Source organism: Alligator mississippiensis, chromosome 11 (assembly GCF_030867095.1).
Source record: "Alligator mississippiensis isolate rAllMis1 chromosome 11, rAllMis1, whole genome shotgun sequence".
Classification (NCBI taxonomy): Eukaryota; Metazoa; Chordata; order Crocodylia; family Alligatoridae; genus Alligator; species Alligator mississippiensis.
In genome coordinates, this window is record NC_081834.1 from 17,341,905 (window position 1) to 17,359,575 (window position 17,671).

At 44.5% G+C, this 17,671-nt stretch overlaps 1 protein-coding gene across 3 annotated transcripts in view; it reads right to left on the reverse strand.

Annotated features, from left to right (window-relative positions):
* Nucleotides 1–17,671, reverse strand: part of ADAMTSL3 (ADAMTS like 3) — a 368,636-nt gene that overhangs the window by 107,948 nt on the left and 243,017 nt on the right. For all 3 annotated transcript variants that reach the window (XM_019477525.2, XM_059714625.1, XM_019477526.2), the window contains one exon: nucleotides 14,903–14,977. In XM_019477525.2, coding sequence (XP_019333070.2) covers nucleotides 14,903–14,977 — 75 coding nt within the window. The remainder of the gene's footprint in view (nucleotides 1–14,902; nucleotides 14,978–17,671) is intronic.

A 17,671-nucleotide genomic window follows, 5' to 3' on the forward strand; every position in this document is an offset into this window, starting at 1 on the left:
CTTTCTGGGTTGGGTGGGGCTCTCTATTCTACAGCAGGGCTGGCCCTGTCCCTCTGCTCCCCAGGTTGCAGCTCCAGCAGCCCTGGCCCCCTGCTCCTGCTCCTCCTCTCACCACTCCCTGCTGAGCAGGGATTCCTCCCTCCCCTCTGCCTTACACAGACACCTCTCAGCATTAACTATCATACCACATGCTGGTTACCATATGTGGTGTGGGAAACTGGACAAAGGCAAACAGGACTCTGCCCACTTAGGGCTTTTTGGAGCGAATCAACAGGTATCCATGAAACTTTTGTTTTCTTTGTTTTCTTAATGGGCTGATAAACACTGAGTTAGGGGTGATAAACACTGTTATCAACTGCCTGCTGGGCTGCTGGGAGGAGGGAGGGGAACCCCTCCCTAATCAGAGTGTCCTGCCGGGACCTGCCCACGCTCCCCTCAGCTCAGCACTGTCGAACGGAAGGGAGAGCTGCTCTAGCACCCCCCATCTTCTAGCCTGAACCACTGCAAGCATGTGCCTGCATTTCTGGGATGTCTATGTGGTTACAAACCAGTTTAGCCTAGTCAGGTTAGTCTAACCTGCAAAGACTGAATCAATTCAGTCTCAGGCTCTTTGAATATCTGTTCCTAGCCCATCTGACCTTCTTGGAGAAGGTAACTAAAGTCTGCATATTTTCTGTGTTAAGACAGAGTAAGGCTAGTAGTTTTGTTAATATGGCACTGCATAAGGAATGTGTTATTCCTGGAACAAGGAATGATGGAAACTTTTCCATTGCTATCTTGCATCCCTTGGGAACTGGGTGAATCAGGCCATCATTTCCAAAAGATGGCACAAGCAGCTTGGTACTTGGTCACCTGTAGCAAACAGATTGTCCTATGTTGTCCAAACCTCTAGAGGAAGATAGTAAAGAAAGTAAAACTTCTGGGTACTATAGAGTACTGTATGGATCCAGCACTGAAAGGAACATTAAATGCATGTGCTGGAATGCCTGAGGTGGTTATGCTTGTATGAGAAAGGTGTTTTTCAAGAAACATAATAATCAGTGCTGGCAAAATATATTTTGTCACATACTGATACATTTGATAGCTTCCTTATTTCCTGTCTTTTTAGTGATTAGAGTACTGGTGAAGTTGGCCCTTAACAAGGTTAGAAGAATGTGTTTGTCCCTGGCAAATATTTCCTCTGTGTCATTAATAAGTGTGTAGGTGTGCGCCCATTTGATTCAATTATGACAGAAGAAAAAGATCTAGTCATAGGAAAGAGCATACTGATGAGCAATGCACATTATAAGAGAAAAAAAAAGGGCACACTCATAATGGGCAACTAAATTCATGTAAGTTATTTCTTCAGCACTCATGACTTGGTTTGAAATGAAAAATTTGAATGTCAACAGCTAAGGCATTATGAATCAGTTTGGATAAGAAACTTGTTTAGTAACCCCATGTACTAGATTGGCCTTGTAAGTTGTTTCTCACAAGACTTTGAGAAAGTGCTACTAGAAGCCCAAGTCCAAGACACAGTTTTACAAAATATACTGACCAGGAAGAACTCCTCCTACATACAGAACAACTTTTGCAACAGTTGAGCGAGAAATCAGGATAGCATGGACAACATTTGTAATTGGTTGAACAGCACTGAACACAATGCAGTTACAATATGGAAAAATACTGAACAGGAGCAGAAGTGCAACAATGCAGCTGGGCGCTCAGAGCAGCTGCAATACATGCTTGCAGCTGTGTTTTCTGGCTACTACTATGCTGATCCAAATATGAAGAGTCGATGCTGATTTGGAGAATCAGCGATTCAGCCATAGACACAACTTTAAATGTTTTTCCTACGTACCTCGAGGTACCAAGCACAGCTCGTGAATGCTGCAATGCTGGGCTGGATGGAGCGTCCCACAGGAGTGTATGGGGGTGCCCTACATGCTCAGCGGTGAACCCGGTGGTGGACCGGAAGTGCTTCTGGTCCACTTCCAGGTCTGCTGCCGAGCGTTCTGAGGAGCCCTCCACACTCCCGCGGGACACTCCATCTGCCTCAGCATCACAGCATTCACGAGCCATCTGGTACCTCGAGGTATGTAGAAAAAACATTTAAAGCTGTGTCTATGTCCGAATCTCTGAATCTTTCTGAATCTCTCCAAACTGATTCGGAGGGTTCCAATTCGATTCGGAGACATTAAAGAGTCTCCTAATTCAACTTGGATTCGGAGATTCAGCCACCAAATCAGGCCGAATCTCTGACGAATTGAATCAGGGACCGAAGCATCACACAGCCCTATTAACTAACCACATAATTTGTTAATTTACTTTAAATTACTCTCAGAAACTCTACAGGAGTAATGAAAGCTGAAATTAAGCTAAATGTAGTCTTCAATATGGCAGTGAAAATTAGACTTTAGAAGGGCTAGCCTAAAACTATGGTGATACTGCTGGAAGTTGAACATTGATAGTAATCTAAGCAGGAAAGGGTTGCCATAAAATATCCTCTATTGTATTTTATAATAGAACTTTTAATCACTGTACTGTCTATACTCAAATCATGTAAAGAGCCCGTGCTGAACTACAGAAACTTAAGGCTGAGACTATCTATTCTGCTGTTAGTTTAACAGAAGTCTGCTAAACCAGGTTAGCCAATCCAGTTTAAGCACATACCTTTAATTTTTGCAATGTTACCATTGTCTAAATTATTACATTCCTTCAGCAGCCGTAGGTCTGGGGTATTTTCTTTTTCCGCTGACATCTTTATAGACACAAAAGTAGCTCATAGTGGCTGCATCTACATGAGATGCTGACTGCACAGTAGCTTGTTACTACTATGCAGTAGATTGTCACTCCTGTACAGCAGTGTCACATGGCACAAAACATGATGCAACGCTACTGCACAGTAGCAACAAGGTATGGCACAGTCAGCGTCACCAAAAAGCCGTTTGGGGATGCTACTGCACTGTAACTGCAGTTACTGCACAGTCATTTAGTACTTCTGTATGCAAGTACTAAATGACTGCGTAGTAACACCTGTGCAGTCAGCGTCTCATAACCATGGCCAGTATCATGAAACAAACTAAGCAGTTGTCCCTTTAGCAAAAGCTTCCTTGAAAAACTCTCCGTAAACTCAGGTATAAAACTCATATTGATCTCACCACAGCTCCCAAATGCTTCCTAAAATATTGTCTTCTGCTCTCCTAATGGATGAGCTTTACATGGTTGGAGAGAAATTTCAATAAAAAGAACTTCTCTAAAAGATAATTCTAGCACAGTCACAAAACAGAAATCTAATGGAGTTGAATACACTTTGTTTAAGACATTAAAGAAAAAGGAGGCAAAATGCTGTTTCTAACCCAGCACCACTAGAAATAGATAAGAACCAATTCCACAGAGCAATGAATGTTTTATTTAAAATAAATAAACAACACGAATCAAAAAGAGTTAACTTTTAGTTGGGTTTCTCACCGATATCTTAATTTCCAGCCAAAGATAAGTGTTTATTTTATTTCCATGCACTGAATAGGTAGCTAACAGAGAAATCCAGTAAGGGTCAAGTCTGGAAAGGTGCTGAGCTCTTGTAACTCCAAATCACGTCAGTGACAATTGCAGGTTTTTGAGACTCCTTAGGTGTGTCTACATGAGATGCTTAAGGCACGGTAGTGCGTCACAGCAAGGACAGTGCTAATATGTTACTGCACAGTATTATTAGGGTACTGTGCAGTAGTCTCACTAAAAAGACTTGCCATTGGTTCACCAACGCTACTGCACAGTAACTCTAGTTACTGTGCATTTAGTTAGTACTTCATTAGGCAAACACTAAATTAAATGCTCAGTAACTACTGCACATTAATGAACGTGTAGATGTGCCCCTTGAAATTAGGCCTTTACCAACATGAAGCAAAACACATGACCTTTACAAAAGGGCACAAAAGGTTTGAATGTTAATTCAGTGACTGGAAACCTCACTTTCTAAGCTCTTTCTGTTTTTCTTAATAAAGCAATTAATTCTAATCTATAAAAGATGGAAAAAACTGAGAATACTAGCCAGGAACTGACCATCTGAGAATACTGTGGGAGACAAATTAATCTTTGTTATAGTCCTGGTTATTAAAGTTAACAAAGTTACAGCTGTGGTGAGAAAGCTTCAATGTGTTATACCACTTGTAAGATACAGCTGTCAAGAGAGTAGGGGGAAGAGTTCTCTGGTGAGATTAGAACCAGATACTCACATTTTCCAAAGAAACATGTCACAATGGGAGCTGAAGAGCTATTCCACAGAACAAAAGATAACCTCTGCTTCAATATATTCTCACTCAACCTAGGGCACCAGCTGTCATCATATGCTTTTCATACAGAACAAAACCAACCACCTGACATATGTAACATTGTAAAGCTGCTTCAGCAAATTCAGATGCAAGTCACTGAATTATTTTTCAGACTAACAACTAAGCATGTGGAAATATCTACAAGTGACCTTCCAGTGAGCTGTATCCAGTAAGTAGCCATTTGAAAAAATATATTTAGAATAACTGTGCACTAAAACCCTGAGATCTGTGTGTGTGCATCTGCATGTGTGCACAAAACATAAAGAGCTGGATTGTGAACCATTCACTGCTGATTGTGAACAATTACCTGAACAAATGCTTACACTGATTTCAGTATAGAAACTGCTCACTGATAGAAACAAGGGGTTCACAGACTGGTCCACAGGAAAGGGTAAGAAAAGAGGTTACCAGTAGGGCTGTGCGAAGCTTCGGTAGCTGATTTGATTCAGAGGAGATTCAACCCAATTTGGCGGCCAAATCTCCAAATCTGAATTGAACTGGGAGAACACTTGATTTCAGTGAACTCAGGTGTTTAGTTAAGGACACACTGCAGAGTAAGAGTTTTGAAGAGATGGGAGCCCAGAAAGGGTGGCTGTGCCTTAAGGAAATGATCCTTCAGGCACAGAGAGAGACGATCCTGATGCGGGGAAAAAGGGGGAAAGGGGCCAAGAGGCTTCCTTGGCTGACAGAGAAACCCAGAGCAGCCTATGGGCCAAAAGGGGGGCATATAAAAAGTGGAAACGGGGAAAGACTACTAAAGAGAAGTATACTTCCTCTGCTTGCACTTGTAGGGAGGCAGTTATACAGGCCAAAGCTACCATGGAGCTGAGGATGGCATCCCAAGTTAAGGATAACAAAAAATTGTTTTTTAGATATACAGGGAGTAAAAGGAAGGCCCAGGGTGGAATAGGACCCCTACTAGATGGGCACAAGTAATTGGTGACGGACCGGGGGGACAAGGCTGAACTCCTCAATGAGTTCTTTGCCTCAGCGTTCCTAAGCAAGGGGCAAGACAAGTCTCTCACTGGGATTGTAGAGAGGCAGCAGCAGGGTGCCAGACTACCAAGCATAGACCCTGAGATGGTGCAGAGTCACTTGGAGGAACTGGATGCCTTTAAGTCAGCAGGCCCGGATGAGCTCCATCCGAGGGTACTGAAGGCACTGGCTGACATCATTACACAGCCACTGGTGGGAATATTTGAACACTCATGGCGCACGGGCCAGGTCCCAGAGGACTGGAAAAGGGCCAATGTGGTCCCCATTTTCAAGAAGGGGAGGAAGGAGGACCCTGGCAACTATAGGCCAGTCAGTCTCACCTCCATCCTTGGCAAAGTCTTTGAAAAAATTATCAAGGCTCACATTTGCGAGAGCCCGGCAGGACAAATTATGCTGAGGGGAAACCAGCACGGATTCATAGCAGGTAGATCATGCCTGACTAATCTAGTCTCTTTTTATGACCAGGTTACAAAACACCTGGACGCAGGAGTAGGGGTAGACGTCGTTTACTTAGACTTCAGGAAGGCCTTCGATACGGTATCCCACCCCATACTGGTGAACAAGTTAAGAGGCTGTGACTTGGATGACTGCACAGTCCAGTGGGTGGCGAATTGGCTAGAGGGTCGCACCCAGAGAGTCGTGGTGGATGGGTCGGTTTCGACCTGGAAGGGTGTGGGCAGTGGGGTCCCGCAGGGCTCGGTCCTAGGACCGATACTCTTCAATATCTTCATCAGCGATTTGGACAAGGGAGTGAAGTGTACTCTGTCCAAGTTTGCAGATGACACAAAACTGTGGGGAGAAGTGGACACGCCAGAGGGCAGGGAACAGCTGCAAGCAGACCTGGATAGGTTGGACAAGTGGGCAGAAAACAACAGGATGCAGTTCAACAAGGAGAAATGCAAAGTGCTGCACCTAGGGAGGAAAAATGTCCAGCACACATACTGCCTACGGAATGACCTGCTGGGTGGCACGGAAGTGGAAAGGGACCTTGGAGTCCTAGTGGACTCCAAGATGAACATGAGTCGGCAGTGTGATGAAGTCATCAGGAAAGCTAATGGCACTTTATCGTGCATCAGCAGATGCATGATGAAAAGAACCAAGGAGGTGATACTTCCCCTCTATCGGGTGCTGGCCAGACCGCAGTTGAAATACTACATGCAGTTTTGGGCGCCACACTTCAAGAGGGATGTGGATAACCTGGAGAGGGTCCAGAGAAGGGCCACTCGTATGGTTAAGGGCTTGCAGGCCAAGCCCTATGAGGAGAGACAAGGGCACCTGAACCTCTTCAGCCTCCTCAAGAGAAGGTTGAGAGGCAACCTTGTGGCTGCCTATAAGTTCATCACGGGGGCACAGAAGGGAATTGGTGAGGCTTTACTCACCAAGGCGCCCCTGGGGGTTACAGGAAATATTGGCCACAAGCTAGCAGAGAGCAGATTTAGATTGGACATTAGGAAGAACTTCTTCACAGTTCGAGTGGCCAAGGTCTGGAACGGGCTCCCAAGGGAGGTGGTGCTCTCCCCTACCCTGGGGGTCTTCAAGGGGAGGTTGGATAAGCATCTAGCTGGGGTCATCTAAACCCAGCACTCTTTCCTGCCTATGCAGGGGGTCGGACTCGATGATCTATTGAGGTCCCTTCTGACCCTAACATCTATGAATCTATGAACAATTAAAAAGTCCGAATCAAATCAGAAGCCTCCAAATTGATTTGGAAAAGATTTGGTGCCAATTCGGAGATTCGACTATAGACTACACAGGCAGCAGTCTTCACCATGTTGGGCACAGCTGCCTCTGTTGTGGTGGGCAGAGCGGGGAGGGAAGGCGTGTCAGGGGGATGCAGATCAACAACCCCACAGCGAAGGAGGGATTGGGGCTGGTGCTGGGACAAGCTGCCCAGCTGGGGTAGGGGGGCACAGGACTCAGGGAGGGGGGCTCCTGCCACTGCATGCTGTTGCACGCCGCAAGTCTGGAAGGACATGGGAGCAGGCATGTGCCCCCAGATCTGCACGGGGCAGGCTGGGCCCAGCTGTGCTCTGGATGAGTGGTAGAAGGCTTTGTAAGTGGAGGCTATACCCTCCTGCCACTCGCCCAGCCTTCCCCCATGCCTCCCAGACAAGCCACGGCTTCATCCTGGCTACACAAGTTGCAGCAGGGCATGGCGGTGGGTGCATGCACCTGGATCAGGGAGGGGCCAGAGGCAGGGGCTATGGGGAATTTTAGGGTGGCTGCAGCCCCCTCATAGCCCCCATTCCACTGCGCTCTGAGCGGTGGGTGGAGCCAGGGCTTAGCTCCGGGCTGCAGCTGGGGCTAGCCGCCTGGAGCACAGGCCTGGCTCCACCCACCCATCGGAGCGCAGTCTGGCAGTGGGCAATTGCGGCTAGCTTCCCAGTCCGGCCCAGGCTGTCCCGCACGCATCTGGGGGCACACACCTGCTCCCATGCTTTCCTGGACCAGCGGCACACAGTGGTGGAAGCCCCCCTCCATTAGTCCCACCCCGGTCCAGCTGGTCAGCTTGCCCCAGCCCAGCCCCAATCCCTTCCTTGCTGTGGAGGTGTTGATCTTCCCTCCCAACTCCGCTCACCATAACAGACTTACCAGCGGGAGGCAGCTGTGTCCAGCACAGTGAGGACTTCTGCCTGTTTAGTCTATGGCCAAATCTCTGAACCAGTGCTGAATCTTCAGATCCAAATCAGCCAAATCAAATTGGGAAAGTGATTCAAATCAGAGAATCGAATCACTGTCCCTCCGAATCGGCCAAATCTGAATCCAAAGTGAATACTTGCTGCTTCACACAGGTCTATTCACCAGATACTCATCCAGAACACATAAGAAAACTGAGCCTTTTGATCCTGCAGAAGTGGAAAACCTGGCTTTTGCACAGGCTCCCCAATCATGAGCCTTTTCCTGGGACGTTCCCAACGTGAAGCAGGAGACCCAGCAGGGTTCCTTCATATTCTCTCCTTCTGCAAGACTGGACTTCTGCTAAGGACCTGGAGCTATAGTGTCATGCACTCTTTTTCTCTCCATGATGTAAAACCTGCCTTTGCAGGGGGCATTTCCTTGGTTAACTATGTTTAGGGATCCCCTGAAAAAATTACCCCTTATGTGTTCAGTTGCAGACTGGATAGTACAGCAGTGTCATGGACAAATTCCTGGGGAAGCCCCTGGTGGATCTCCCACAATTTGGGTGGATCCTGGGGGATACATGGGTTCAATGAGTGGAAATTCCAAGGAAAGGGCTGTCCCATGCGCAGTGTAAGAATGGGTGGGAAACATTGTAGGTGTTAAGAACTTTTTCCAACTACTCAGTTGGTCTAATAAAAGATATCACATCTACTCAAAGAACCTTGCCTGCCTATGTCCTTAGACCAACATGGCTACAACCAAAAACCCAGCAAACACTGTAGGTGGGTTTCCTCTCCGCCATGTAAAGTTTTTAAGGAAGGGAAAATGGGCTCCCCAAAGCAGCTTTTCTCTTCAAAAAAACAACTTTTTTCTTCAAATTTTACACTGCACACTTTTTTTTCTTAATACTAGTCAAAAACTAAAGCAGTGTTTGTATGTGCATTTAATTACATACAACTCAACTAGTGCAAAAAGCTTTGCTTTTTACAACCCCTTTAATTAAGCTTAGCCTCCCTAAGTTCACAAACTCAGTTATCTAGCATTAGCCAGTTGTAAAAATATTAGCTTCTGGTTTTCCTGTTTCTTCCGCAGGAGGATTATTTTCAGTGGACTCTGCCTTGTTTATGATTATGAAGCTCTTAAAATAACTCGTGGAAAACCTGCAATTTATCCAAAATGAAAACAACAAACAAACTCCTTTTGTTCAGAAACCAGTCAAATGCAAATGATAATATTGTTTCCTGTTTAATCACCCAAAAAACATAAACACAACATAAAGTGAGGACATGAGAACCCTGCAGTCCTCAGGACTATTGCCTTGGTGCATGTGCGTTTGTTGGTAGAGAGCCTAGCGTAACAAAAATCCCATCCTGTTTGATTAATGCCATATTTTCTCACATATAACAGACACCTTTCCCTCCCAAATCAATTCCCCCAAAACTGGAGTGTGTGTTTTTAGCTTTTCTTCACTGTAAAAGCAGCAAGTCTGGAGGTACTTTACATGCCATGCAGCTGCCTAGATGGAAGAATCCTGTTAACCCTCTCCCAGCCAGAGCTACTGGCTGAGCACTGTGTCTGGTGCCTAAAGTCAGCTGCTGGTAGTATCTTGGTAAGGCATATATATATATATATATGTGCTTTATAAAGGACTACCTAGAGTACAGGTGCTAAACCTCTGGCCCATGAGCCAAGTGCGGCCTGCAGAGCCACAAAATCTTGTCCCTAGGGCTCCCAAAGGTCATTAAATTTGGCAGCTAGGAAGCAGTGGCAATTATAATTGCTACTCTCCCCCACTGCGAATTCCCAAACTCTGCATTGGGCTCAGAGCTGGGTCACACCCCTTCTACCCACATGGCCTGATCAGGGTTGGGCCACACCCTTTCCTATTCCACACCCTCCCCCACCCCGGCTGGGCCATGCCCACTTTCCCCCATGCAGCTAGATAGAGGCTGGGCCATGACTGAGTGACCAGACTATGGATGGCCCATGCCAGTTTTTCCCCATGCAGCCAAATCAGAACCCCTCACCCCTTCATGTCCAGACCATGGTGCTGTAGCAAGTGGGGCGACCCTCCGGGCACTGTAGCGAAAGGGCACCAACAGGTGCTGCCCAGGCAGTCCAGGGTGTGGGATGGAGCTGAAAGCGGCTCATTTGGGGGGGGGCTCCTGCCACTGCATGCACTCCCAGGCAAGCTTGGGGACGTGTGTGCCCCCTGGATGTGTGTATGTGGTGTGGGTGGGCTGCCACTGTGGGCTTTGCCCCAGGTGTCAAACTTTATCATACAGCACTTCCAGACCATGCTCCCTTCTCTCCCTAATCCTGTGGGACAGGGTTGGGACCAAACCAAGCTACCTTCACCTGAACAACTGGATCAGAGTCAGGCTTCCCCAACTCTATGCAGCTGGTTAGGACCCCACCATGCCTACCCCTGGTGCTGGATAGCAACCATCGGCCAGATCTGACCTATGAATAGACTGGGCACTGCCCATCCAGCCCATCTTTGGAAAAGACTGAGTACCACTGATTTATAGTAAAGAACTAACAGTCTTGCTACTGCCCCTGCAAGGATCTGAGGCCTAATCTCATGTGACACAGGGTAAAAATGGTGTCCAGGAATCATACAATCCCAGGAGACAGTCTGAGTGAAGCAGCTGGCACCCGGAAGTTCCTGGTGCCACACTCCCTGGACACACTGTGTTCCCAGGAAGACTCACTTCATGTCACAGTTGACCATGTATTTGGAAAAATATTTTTTTCTACACATGCCTTCCAGAAACAATATGCATGTTTTATTTGGAGTCATGCTATATGTGAGAAATATAGTAATAAATCAACCATATTAAGATGACTGCAGAATGAACATATTACCATATTTACTCAAATCCAAAGCAAAGTTTTTTTTCCCCAGTCAACATGGGGAGGAAAAAGTTTCATCTTGAATTTGAGTACTGGCCTAGAGCAGGCAGCGGCTCAGCTCCGGCTTTGGCCCCAGGTTTGGGCCTGAAGCCAGAGCAGAGCTGCCACCTTCTCTGGACCAGAATGGTTCATTTGGTGGGGGAGGGGGCAAGTGGCCAGGGCTAGGGCAGGAGGCCATGGGGTGGGGCAGTGAGCCTGCCACCTGCCCTCCCTACCCCCTTCTTGTACCTGCAACTGTCCCCACACCTCCTGCCTCCCCTACCTTCTGCTCTTCCTTACAGCCTGCTGCCAACTCCCTACCTCCCCCCACACAGTTTTCCACTCCTGCCCTTACCTTCTGCTCTGGCTCCAGTCCTTCCAGCCCCAACCTGGCCCAGTCGAGAGCTGCTGCCACTTCTCCTGACTGGGCTGGGGCTGGGACGGGCCACCACTGCTGCTCACTGCCTTGGAGATGGATCAGAACTGCACCAGAAGATAAGTGGGGGTGAAGCAGGCATGGGGGATGAAGCATGTCAGGAGGTGGGGGACAAAAGCGGCAGGGGGAAGCAAGGACGGGCACAGAGAGGCGGGTGGCAGGGAGTATATGGCAGGGGACAGGCATCTGGCCCCTCACTCCCCACCACTGCTTTCCCTGCCACAGCAGTGAGGCAGAGGGGAGGGGCAAATTTAAGAGGACCTCCCACTAATTTTCCATGTATAGAATCTAATTACTGGGGGGGGGAGGGATAGGGGGTGTTCTAAGACATCTTGGATTCAGGTAAATATGATATTATTATCAATTATAAACAAGTATAAAATCTTCCCCAATATGTTTATATGTTGACAAAAACACAATTTTGGAGAGTAGTTTTGTCGGATTTTGCTAAAAGACACATCTAAAACGTAATTTCCTTCAAGTTATAACTGCGACAGCTGCACCTCCATGGAACAAGAAAATCACAAAGTGTGGGATGAAGCATGTGAAACAAAAAGATGAAATCATCTTGATCCAAAGGACATGGCCACGGAACAGTCTTCCAAAGCGAAGCAGGCAAATCCAGAGTCTCATTGTTTCTGTTGCCTTTCTACCAAAAGTGACACCCATGATTTGAACACCTTTATTAATATTTCTAAACCCATCCCTTCTCTATCCTCCATAAGAAAACGACATTAACTCAGTTTTGACCTTGTAAAGTCAAACTCCATAAAGTTGACTAGGGAACTTACTATTGCCATTGATTTTATACAGAAGGTGCCCAAATATGGTAACTAGGGCTATGCAAAGCTTTGGTCCCTGATTTGATTCAGCAGAGATTCGGCTTGATTCAATGGCTGAATCTTCAAATCTGAATTGAATCAGGAGACCCCTTAATCTCTCCAAATCAAATCACAACCCTCCAAATCAATTCAGAGAGATTTGGAAAGATTTGGAGATTCAGACACAGACACGGCTTTAAATGTTTTTTCTACATACCTCAAGGTAGCAGGCGGCTCATGAATGCTGCAATGCTGGGTCACATGGAGCATCCCACAGGAGCACCGGCAGACCCAGAAGTGGACCAGAAGCACTTCCGGTCGACTTCTGAGTCCACTGGGGAGTGCGCTGGGGGGCCCACCGCATACCCCTCTGGCTCAGTGACTGGTGCCTCCTGGATCTGGGGGGGCCACTGGGGGTCCCCCTACAGCCAATCACTGAGCCAGAAGGGTTCGGGGGGGGGCCCCCAACGGGCCCGGAAATACTTCCAGTCCACTTCTGGGTTTGTCACTGAGCACGCGGGAGGCCCCTCTGCACTCCTGTGAGATACTCCATTTGCCCCAGAATCACAGTGTTCATAAGCTGCACCTGGTACCATGAGGTACGTAGAAAAAATAGCTAAAGCTGTGTCTATGTCCAAATTGCTGATTCTCTGAAACACCATCGAATCTTCAGATTTGGATTTGGCCGAAGCAAATCAGGGACAGTGACCTGAATCAACGAATCGAATTGCTGTCCCCAATTTGGGCCAAATCCGAATCCAAATTGAATATGGCCCATTTAGCACACCCTTAATAACAGGCAGCACTGTAAAACTCTAACAGTATACCTGCACCACAGACTTACTGTTCCAGACAGTGGTGGATTCAAACAAGCCACTTTTCAAGCCATGTAGCTGTATTTACATGGCACTGAAGACAGGCTAGTTTACACTAGTGAAGGACAGAACCACTAAAAGGCTGCCCACAGTGCCATGCAAACCCAGCTAGCTTGCTCCTGGTTTGGGAGAAGACACATATGGAGCAGCACCACATGTCTGAGGCTGCTGCTGCTGGGCCTAGAAAGTAGATATGCAATGAATTGGGCAGGTTACGTAGGGTTCAAACGTGTCCAACTCCTTATAGTTTGCAGTGGGAGGCCGTGAGGGATAGCGGTTCAAAGAGGCTTTTCCCCATAAGAGTGCTCTCTTCTAGCTACAGGATTAGCTAACAAAGGGATAGGCCTGCTAGTCACCAAATCTTCCACAAAACTAGCTGGGTGCAAAGGCTGGACCTGCTGCATTCCTTGGGAACTTCCCAGAAACCCCTCCTAAAGCCAATGAATTCCAGTGACTTCTCTTCATGTGAAGCTGAATTAACAATCATTTCCCTTCTACAGTACTAATTAGAAAAGGCTACGATAAAGACAGAGAACAATAATTCTGCAATGACCTAGTCATGGCCACTGTTTGAAATAACCTTTGGAACATTTTTCACATGCAGTCTCATTTATGCCTGTAGGAGTTTATTTCTATGCAAAAGGAGTATTTTCAGGAATCATAATATTCTGAGCTTTAAAATGCAAACCCTAGGTCATTCAAACTTTTTCTCTGAACTGAGACTATGATGACATTGTCTTCAAAACAAATGCACAGCGCACTCAGCAGCCTCCAAGATAAATAAGGGCAAAATACATTCCGTTCTTGCTGTTTGCACTTTTCTCAACAGTAGGAGTCTTTTTTATTTTATAATCATGATTCAGTCTAAAAGCCCTCAAAATGTTTTCATTTCACTAATAAAATACTGTTTAAAATATCAGATTAAAAAGCTTATTTCAGTGCCTGTCAGGATGCACATATTTTTCATTTAGATGATAAATTCTGTGGAAAAAAGCCTATGTGTACAAAATTAATACTAAGTACTAACCACAAATATAACCAGCAGCCTTCTGGAAAACATATGGAAACAAATGCAGCAAACTGCGTGTTTTCTCACCTTTCATAAAGATTTTATAAATCTTACAAGTAACTAGAACAGAATAACAGATTTCTGTAAGTCATTTTACTTATTTTATTTATAGCCTTTGGCTTTGTTTGGACTTGTTTTTATTAATATCTTTATTTTACTAATTGGTAGATCTGACCTTTGATTCAATTGGACTCCTCGCGCACTTATGGCTAAACAGATGCTCAAAGTGTATTGCGGTTCAGTGGCAGCATGCTTACAGGATCAAGCCCTCCAATATCACAGTCAATTATAATATCATATAATGGGCTCTTTCCCATGACTGTCAAACAGATCCCAGTTATTTGAAATTGCTTATTAGCAGATGTTGTAAAATAGATCCACCAAGACACTAGGCTGAGAGTACATGACTCATTTCTTACAGGCCATGAACCAGCAGTAGCCATTCTGAGTCACCTTTTCTGGATTTGGACCAGTGATTTTGGCTCTCTGTCCCAGTACCTGGCCCTCTCTGTCCATATCACATTCTTCATATGAATATTATGAGAGTTATTTAGCTAAGACTGCTGTGAAAGGTGTTTTGATGGAAATTTTTGCAAACCTCTCTAACTGTGGACCTTATTTGAGACCTTCTACACAAGAATTCCTGTAAGCTAGTGTTATAAAGAAAACAAAAATAGTCTTCCATCACCACTATGATTTTTTAACAGAATTTTTTTAAATAAGCAGAATTCAAATGCTAACATTTTGAATCGAAAACTAAAGATGGAAAGGAGGGTCAAGACTACGAGCTCACCAAAATGCCCAAAGTTTGAATGTGCTCAGATAAAAGGTTCTGGTTTTATCCTAAGTCTATTAGTAATATTTAAAACTCCTCATACCTAGGTGTGCTGGTCCTTTCACTGTAATTCTCACACTGCGGCTCCCATGCGGTACAGCAATCACAGTTTCTTCCCCTAAAAAAATTAAGGAACTGTTTTAGAAATTATCTTGCACAAGGGAATTATCACATCACATAACAAGATTGAAAACTGTCAGATATATCTCAGCAAATATTTAACAGGTTCCACAATTTTTCTATTAAAAATAATCATATGTTATTTTATTACGTACAGTACACCAAATCTGTTTGCTAAGCTATGCAGCTATTAAGACCTCCATATGAACTTGTAAGACTTTCTTGCTATTGAAAAATTATTTTCTATTAACAAAAACAACTAAAATGTCAGCAGCGTATTAGGTGTGTATTTACCCTTTGTTGTCGTTATTTCCTAATCACTGAGATCTACTAAGTAGTGCTTTTGCCTTGCAAAAGCTCCCAGCTGTTAAGTTTCATTTTGCCCACACCTCATTTCCTGCAGCAGGTCACAGCTTTAATAAGTGGCAGGATTTACAGGAAATAAATCATCTACATAACACTAACCCTTAACCAATTATAGACCAGTTAAGAGCAAATTATAATAAGGTCTCCCTGTAACTTACAATATAAGAGCATTCCTTCCAGTTAGTTAAAACTAACCATAAAACAAACCAGCCCTGAATGGGACACCGCAACACAAAACAGCTTTTGCCTGTCTTAAGCCTACCTAGCACATGTGCCTCTGTCTATCATGTGCTGCCCCCTCAAGGCAAGGCTCAGTGTATGGAAGGGATCAATATTCTCCTGGGTCTATATCTCCACATGTCCTGGAGCATGATGATACTAAAACGACCCAACAGTACATTGACTGTCCCATTCCTACACCGATCATGACCAAGCTCAGAGCCTCTTTTGGACAATATCTGCAGAAAGAGAACCCCCTGCAAGATCCTATCTATAGGAATTGGACCTATTTTTTTTAAGTGCCCACAGCAACACCCAGTTTTCTTTTGAGTGGATTACTACATGAGAAAACTATGAAGAAACATACTGACATAGGGGGCAGACAAGTCTAATCCTTACTTCATTTGAAGTCAATAGGAATTTTGCCATTTATTTCAATATAAGTGGCACTGGGACTAACAAGTTAATTGCATTGTAGCTGAGGCTGATAAGGCTTCCTAGGTCAATTTAGCATTTCCTGACCACTGACTTCCCACTGGTGGGAAACCAGGAAACTTTTCTATTTGCCAGAAGCAGTACAAGAAAAGAACACATCCAGCAAATTATTCCCACAACCACAAATAAAAAGTAGGAAAAACACATTGCCCATTTTCTTCAGCAAGTAATGCTGGTATTGCCAAATGTCCATATACTAAAGCCTCATATTCAATCACTTTTTATTTTTTTTAAAAAGAGAAACCTATCTTTACATTTTCTAGAGTTCTTTCAAAGGCATTCAAGAATATATTAGTTACTGATTAACTGATGGTGGGTAATACATCACTTCAGATGTTCTTATGAAATAAATTGAGGAAGAATTTGGGGGTTTCAGTTTTTAACTAAAAATAGTTGAAGGCATTTTTTTTCCACTTAAAACCAGACTCTTTTATAGTAGATGCTAAATTATCAGCTTCTGGTTTACATCTCCTTAGCGTAAGTATGAAATGCTGCCAAATGTTCAGAATACTTCAAGCAAATACTGCAATTATTTTTTCTGAAATAAACACGTTCTTATGTTACAGTTCTTATATCTCCAATTTCTAGGAAGGTCATTTAAATATAACAATTTATTTTGGATGTAATAAAATATGATCTTTCTTAATTTCATATTTAGGTATACTACTGGAGTGCAAAATGCTATAGTAAGAGCAATAATACAGTGGAGAAGTCCTGGAAAAAACATTAACTACTGAATCAATGTCTTTTTACTTCTTGGTTTTTCATCAGATACATTGCTGTAGATCGCCAAATGGTAATGGGCATGTATACCTTTAAAGCAAAATGAAACAACTGAATTCAGAAGTACCCTCCAGCATTTGAGATGAGGCAGGTTTGCTGGGAATAGTTTGGCTCTGTTGGAGTCAGCGGTTCTATTGTTCCTTGAAAGCCAAGCAGTCTCCAGCCAGAACACAATCTCAAGTAAAAGGCCTTATCACGTAAAAGTCTAGAATACCCTCAATCATTTATTTCAATGCGAGTTGAGGGCATTCACAGATTAAGCTCCAAACTGGTATATTTGTACCATTGTGTGTGACATGAGATTATACTTCTAGTCTTTCAAAACGTACAAGGGCTATTGTGCTATATTTTCCGTACCTCATCACAACTAGTTCAGCTCAATTAGTCAAAAAAGCTCCTATTTCAAGCTACTTCACATTCCTCCCACCATACCACTGCCATGTCATGGTATGACCCATGGCCCTGGGGGAACAGCTATAGTTGTTATAATTCTCTGGTAGTACCAACCTTTCCAGATTGCATTTTGCTTCTAACATGGGTGATAATACATGCATAACAATGCACCTAGACCAGACCAGCTGCTGTTGTTGGTCAGAACAACATTTTCAGTTCTCAGAGAACAGTGAGTAGTTGCATAAGGAGACACACACAAGCTTTTGCATGGACTAAGTTCTGGCCTTATATCTAAGGATTTCAAATATCTCTTGTTCTCACTAGAAACTATATAATAGGGCTGTGCAAAACAGCACCGTTCTGTTTTGCTTTGAGTTTCGAGGTTTGGATGGAACAGCATTTTGTATCAAATTTCATATAGATTCAAAACAGCTGT